Source organism: Tupaia chinensis, unplaced genomic scaffold, assembly GCF_000334495.1.
Source record: "Tupaia chinensis unplaced genomic scaffold, TupChi_1.0 Scaffold144058_1, whole genome shotgun sequence".
NCBI classification, from domain to species: Eukaryota; Metazoa; Chordata; class Mammalia; order Scandentia; family Tupaiidae; genus Tupaia; species Tupaia belangeri.
In genome coordinates, this window is record NW_006203910.1 from 1,445,950 (window position 1) to 1,453,081 (window position 7,132).

Sequence of the window (7,132 nt, forward strand, 5' to 3'; positions counted from 1 at the left end):
AAAGGGATAAGACGAAGGATGAGGGCTGAGAGCTGAGACATACCGCGTGCTCTACACAGTTTGAAGCCATATTCCTATCTATGACATCCACAGTGCCTTACCACACACTGCCGGGGACAAAAGCTGCCTAGGTATTAAAATTATCCTTATAATGCAATTAAAGATACTGAGGCTCAGAGAATTCAATGGCTAGTGTATGTTACAAATGGTGGAGCTGGAGTGAAAATTCAGATCTCCTGAGACCAAGCTCCATACAGTTTCCACTATACCATAAAAATCATGATCTTTGGGACCAGCAGTCAGCTTAACAGCTATGTTGCTGGACTCCCATGAGGTCGACTGCGGTTCGAGTCCCAGACCTGGTGGCTTAAAATCACGTTGGGTGTGTATGCATGCGTGCCGAAGGTCCCAAGAGGAGAAAGGAGGAGAAGGGATTGCAGCGTGGCCATCCCCCCTGGGGGGGTGATTTCTCGCTCTCTGTCTGTCTCTCTTTGCCTTTCTAGCGAGTGTCCTATAGCAAAAACCTCTCCCCCCCACAAAAAAAAAAATGGTCTTTGCTCAAAGCATGAGTATAGATTTAAAACAGAAGCCAGAGACAGAGCTCTGAAGGATCACAGAAAATAAAAGATCAACTAGTAAAGTCTTCCCAAGAAAATGCTGTAAAGGGTGTGAAGTGTATTAGAAACATAGCAGTTATGAAGGCTGATCTCAAGACCTGAAAAGACTTCCAAAGTTTAGGAAGATCCGTCGGGTGCTAGGTGGGTTTACTCGTTAGGTAGTACATTTCTGCACACCAGCTTTTTAGTACCCAAATTCATGATAAGCTCTATATCTCTGTTGTCACATTTAATATACAGTTTTAAAAAAATTTTTTTTGCTATAGGGTGTGTGCACTCGCTGTAGAGAGACAGAGAGTGAAAGATGAAAATTGAAAAATCACCTTCCAGAGGGAATGGCCATACCACAATCCCTTCTCCTCCCTTCTCCTCTCAAGATTTTGGGCATGCACACACATGCACCCAGTGTGATTTTCAAGGTGCCATGTCTGGGACTTGAAGTGTGCAGTCGGCTAGCCATGTGGGATCCAGCTGCCCTAAGTTCCATGCCACTTTCTGGCCCCATCATATTTAATTTCTACAAAAGGTCTATTAGATCAAGATTAGTCCCTTTACAAAATTACTATGTTCCATGAGGTTGTTTTGTGTTTTTTTTTTGTTTGTTTGTTTGTTTTTGACATTTTTGTCATTGGACATGCATGCTTCCTAAAGAGAGACTGAGAAAGGGAAAGTGAGAAATCACTCCCCAAGGGGATGGCCACACTGCAATCCCTTCTTCCCTGTTATCCTCTTTGGATTTGGGGCATGTACGCACACACGCCCATTATGATTTTTAAGCCACCAGATCAAGGACTTAAACCATGGTCAGCCATGTGGAAATCCAGTGTCTTAATGACCACAGCACCTGCTGGCCCTTGTTGTGTGAAGTTTTAAGATTATTTATCAATTGGGACCAGCAGTTGGCGTAATGGCTATGTCACTGGACTCCCATGTAGTCGACCGTGGTTTGCGTCCTGGACCCGGTGGCTTAAACTCATGCCGGGCACATGTGCGTGCGTGCCCAAGATCCCAAGAGGAGAATAGAGGAGAAGGGATTGTGGCATGGCCATCCCCCCTGGGGGGGATTTCTCACTTTCTGTCTCTCTGTGTCTCTGGTTAGCGCATGCGTCCTATAGCAAAAACTTCTAAAAAAAATGATTTTTTATCACCTACTAAAGTCTTCACTGTCAGACTCCACAAATGACAAAGATCTACTGTAGGAAGCAAATCAAGAAAAGAAAATGATATAGAACCAGAAGCAAGTAATCTGAGAACCAGTAATTAAGGGGGTCAGAGAAAGCAGTGGTTATGGAAGGGATACAATGGGATAGTGTCCTTTAGACAAGTGAGGATGTCTCTGAAGACAGGAGGATTTGGAAACAGTCAGCGGAATGGAAGCCAAACTAAAGATGAAAAAGGGAGATAATGATGGGAATTTCAATGCACTTAGCTAAAGAAAAGGCAAAAATTCAAGACTACCTAATGATGATAAGCATTGCTCAACTGAACTCTTATTTTTCAAGTATTTTTTTCTCTTCCTCACCTCTCTTTCTTCATGTGGGGTTTGTCCATCCAGCCGACAATACTCATAACCACGCCACATACAATAATCCTCCAAGATGTCCAGTAAGCGAGTCATCTGGCTAAAAATGAGAACCCTTGAACCTGAAACATTTCACACACACAAACAAAAAGCAATTTATGCAACTTGTGTAAAACTAACTCTGAAAGATACAGAAACGAAATTAAATATTATATGTAATTAAAAAAAACACAACTCAGCTGGCCCACAGCCCAGTGGCTAAGGGAACAGAATTCCATGCATATGATCATTGAATCCAGACCCTGGAGGCTTGAAAAACACACTGGGGATATATTTATGCATTCCCCAAATCCCGACAGGATGGAGAAATGGAGGAAAAGGGATTGCGGCATGACCATTCCCCATCGAGGGTGCTTTCTCCTCACCCCACCCCCATCCCAGCTCTGTCTCTCTCTAGCAAGCACACATGCTCTCTAGCAAAAAAAAATGTTTTGAGAGGTTTTCGCTATAGGGAGCGTGCGCTCGCCAGACAGACAGAGAGACATAGAGACAGAAACCAAGAAATCACCCCCCAAGGGGGATGGTCACGCCGCAATCCCTTCTCCTCCATTCTCCTCGTGGGATCTTGGACATGCACGCACATGTGCCCGGCATGAGTTTTAAGCCACCGGGTCTGGGACGCGAACCGCGGTCGACTACGTGGGAGTCCAGCGACATAGCCATTACACTAACTGCTAGTTCCCTCTAGCAAAAATTGTAAAATACACATACATGCAGAACACATGAACATGACACTACACACACAAACACACACACCACTTCAAAGGATGCTGTAGAAAAGTATGCATTTGTTGAGTCGTGCATTTTTAAGATCTTCAAAATTCTGCAGACATATTAAAATTACTCAAAGCCTGCCTCTGCCCTAAGGTGATGTGTCCCTGTCCTCTCTCACTGGCCTGCTGCAATAGTATCCCCAACTAGTCTCCTGTTTCTGGTCTCCCATCCTCAGTAGCGCCTGCATACTGCTTCCCAGGCTCTTCCTAACATACAGCTCTGATGCGGCCAAGTCTTCACAGCTAAATTTTCTATGACCCTCCCTCTCTGCCTTCAAAATAAAATGCCAGGGCTGGCCCTGTGAAACAGTGGTTAAGAGACTTGGATCCCACATGGCCAGTTATGGATCAAGTCCCAGGCCCAACAGTTTGAAAAATATGCCAGGCAGATGCGTGTGGCATGCCCCAAATCCCAACAGGATGGAGAAATGGAGGAGAAAGGATTGGGGGATGACCACACACTATGGAGGGGTGCTTTATCTCTCTCCCTCTCTGTCTCCATGTCTCTCTCTGGTGAGCGAGTACACATACCCTCCAGCCATTAAAAACTAACAAAATATAAATAAATAATTTTTAAAAGGATTATTTAACTTTTAAAAGTTATTTATTTTATTTATTTATTTTGATTTGACCAGAGATGGACAGAGTGAAAGAGACAGAGAGAGAGAGAGAGAAAGCAAGGTGCCAGGTCCGGGATTTGAACTGTGGTTGGCCATGTGGGAGTCCAGCGCCCCTAACCACCATGCAACCTGACAGCCCCTAAACAAAAAAAAAATTTTTCTGGAAAGGTTTTGCTATAGGATGCATGTGCTCCCTAGACAGATAGAGAGAGACAGAGAGACAGAAAGCGAGAAATCAACCTCCGGGGGGATGGCCACGTAACAATCCCTTCTCCTCCACTCTCCTCTCAGGATCTTGGGCACGTACACGCATGCACCTGGCGTGAGTTTAAGCCACTGGGTCCTGAACTCGAACCGTGGTCAACTACATGGAGTCCAGCAACATAGCCATTACACCAACTGCTGGCCCCAATTTTTTAAAATATACGTCCAAATGTCTTAACGCGTAGTTTAAAAGATCTTTCATGATTTAGCCCCATCCATTTGGCACAGATTCATCAACACCACTCTATCCAAATACCTTAAGCTCTCCCCACTCCAATTCCCTTCTTTCATACCCATCACTGCCCTGGAAATCCCCTTCCTTTGTTTCTCCCATGTTTCACTCCAAAACATTCTCCAGCACTCCCCTCAAATGTCACCTCTGTGCAGCCTATCCCAAATCCCAATTTCTCAGCGCGCCTCGGCACTTATCACAAGGACAACAGCTATTCCCTCTCACTACACTGTGAGTGTCTCCAAGGTAAAGGCGATTGTCTTGGTCACCTCTGAAAACCCAACCCACAGGACAATTCTTACAAACAGGAAGTACCCCACAACATCTGCTGAATGAGTAAATGAATGACTATGGAAAATCTTATTCACATATGAGTCATTACTAGAAATGTATTCCATGCTCATTGAGAAATGTATTACCCTGCTCTTTGAGTTTGGCCAACAGTTTATCCAGGACGACCATTTTACCACTGTTGCTGACAATATGCTCGTCGGTGGTATAGGGTGGACCAGGCTCAGCACCATCAAACAGGTAGGGATGATTACAACACTTTCGAAGCTGCATCAGGATGTTTAAGAGTCGCATCTTGTCCATCTTGCCAGCCGAGTTTAAAACATCAATATCTTTCATGAGGATTTTTGTATACCTAAAATTTCAAACTACAATTAATCATCAATTATTAGGAAGGTTAAAGGCATAAAGAAATGTTCCTTTGGTGATCAGATTCAATTCCCATCTAGAGGCAAACAAGGAAATATGATTTGAGACTCAGTCTGATCAGCAAAACCAAGAACATCAAGGCTAACAGATAGCATAACACTTACGTCACTGGACTCCCACATGGCCGACAGCGGTTTGAGTCCTGGACACGGTGGCTTAAAGATCATGCTAGGCTGTGTGTGTACATGCTCAAGATTCCGGGAGGAAAATGGAGGAGAAAGGATTGTGGCATAGCCATCCCACTTGAGGAGTGATTTCTCACTTTCTCTCTCACTGTCTCTGTCTCTCCCCCTCTCTAGTGAGTGTGAAAAAACTCTAAAGAGAAAGAATATGGTGAACATTTGAACATTTTACCTTGTACAGTGCTTATAAATCTGTTTCCTCCTGCTTTATCCACCACCCGAAATTACCATTAGCTAGTAATTATTCAGAGAATTATATCTGATAATTATTCAACAACTACAATATTTGCTAAAAGTTTGGCATCCAACTTTTACTCATTTGACCTAAAAATAATCTCAATTTCTTATTCTTGTCTTCGCAGGTATACTGTTAACCTCTACCTTGTACACACTTGGCACAGTAGAGAAATCACCATATAGTTTACATATGATCTTATTTTATTTATATAAGCCACACCGTGCTTCATTTAGCGGAATTATAACATCTTCCTTTTGACTCCCCTCGTCAATTCCCTACTTGCATGTATCAAACAATCCCAGCTTCTACTTCAGAATAGCCTCAATCACTAGTGTTTTCACCATCATCATCATGGTTATTACTATTTTCACTGATGGAAAAAGCAAGAATAACTAATAAGCTAATTGTTATTATCCTCCTTTTACGAAAAGGAAACTTAAGTTACTTACCCCCCTCAAATTAATATTGGGTCATCAGAAAAGTCATGCCGTGTTTTTCTATGCTTTTCTATGCAAAAAATGCATCTTGATTTTCCCAATGACCCAATAGCTATTAAGAGGCACTGCATGGGGTCGGGATCCGGCAACAGCACTGAAATGGTGGCGTGACGCTCTGTGATGCTGGACTCGCATGGGAAGGTCTCAGGTTCACACCTACAGATCTCCCTGCACATGCCAGGTGTGTGTGGGGGTGCCCATGATCCTGGCTGGTGGGAGCTACTGGCAGATCACAATGTGAAGACCCTATTGGGGGTACTATTTCTCTCTCTCTTTCTCTTTCTCGTGGAAGAAATAAAATCAACTTAAAGAAGAAAAGGCATTCCATAGTTTTGCCATAGACCTATAGACGCTACAACCTATACTCTTTCTCAGAAGCTAAATGATCTACTCATTTTCTATCAAAATATTTGAATGACAAAACTTACCACTGAAATGCAAAATGTAATTTCTGAACAAAAAGTTGAAAGATGACAAAGCTCATTTTGCCCAATTCTTATACACAAATAAATACCTAGTCAAAGTACAAGAACTCACCATTCTCGCTGCATCTTACTGAGTCCCAAGTAAATCTTTATTTCCTTTTTAGGAGGCAGGCTCTTCTCTACATCAGTCTTTATTCGGCGTAACAAAAATGGTTTTAAAACCTAAAAAGCGATCATGTTTTTAAAAATTGTATAAGCCATTTAATATTATAAACCATCTACAGGGTCATCAGAAAAGTCATGACATATTTTTCTCTGTTTTTTTTTTAATGTAAAAATGCAGTGACTTTTTCTGGCAACCCAGTATTCCATGAACACTGGTGAAATCTCCTTCCCATTGTATAATCTGACAAACCCTACCAACACCGGGTACCAACTTTCCCAGGAAAAAAAAACTCCCAAGTCACGGCCCATTAGAAAATCAGAAGAGGGGGCCTAAATTAGACATTCATAACTTGTCATCACAAAACAGATCCAAAATTCAAACAAGACTAAAGACTACTAGTAAGCACTAAAGCATCTTAAAACAGAAAAACGCTGTCATAATACAGAGACTTTTAAACCTTTGGAGAAGTCTGAAATCAAAATATCGATAAGAAACACTCCAAAAATCAAATAAAATGAAAGACATTTCAAAAGAGTTACATATATGGAGCTGAGCAGTTAGCATAATGGCTATGTCGCTGGACTTCCCTGTAGTCAACCGTGGTCCGAGTCCTGGACCTGGCGGCTTAAACTCACACCGGGCACGTGTGCGTGCATGCCCAAGATCTCGAGAGGAGAATAGAGGAGAAGGGATTGCGGTGTGGCCATCTCCCCTGGGGGGTGATTTCTCACTTTCTGTCTCTCTGTCTCTCTCTGTCTTTCTGGCAAGCATAGATGCCCTATAGCAAAAACCTCTCCTAAAAAAAGAAAAAAAAAA

General features: G+C 42.6%; 1 protein-coding gene across 5 annotated transcripts in view; it reads right to left on the reverse strand.

The window, feature by feature from the left end:
• The window catches only part of SMARCA1 (SNF2 related chromatin remodeling ATPase 1), a 107,844-nt gene that overhangs the window by 72,079 nt on the left and 28,633 nt on the right, over positions 1-7,132 (reverse strand). For all 5 annotated transcript variants that reach the window (XM_006165846.3, XM_006165845.3, XM_006165848.3 and 2 more), the window contains exons 9-11: positions 6,263-6,372; positions 4,508-4,734; positions 2,140-2,261 (exon numbers count right to left, since the gene is read on the reverse strand). In XM_006165846.3, the coding sequence (XP_006165908.1) occupies positions 2,140-2,261; positions 4,508-4,734; positions 6,263-6,372 (459 nt within the window). The remainder of the gene's footprint in view (positions 1-2,139; positions 2,262-4,507; positions 4,735-6,262; positions 6,373-7,132) is intronic.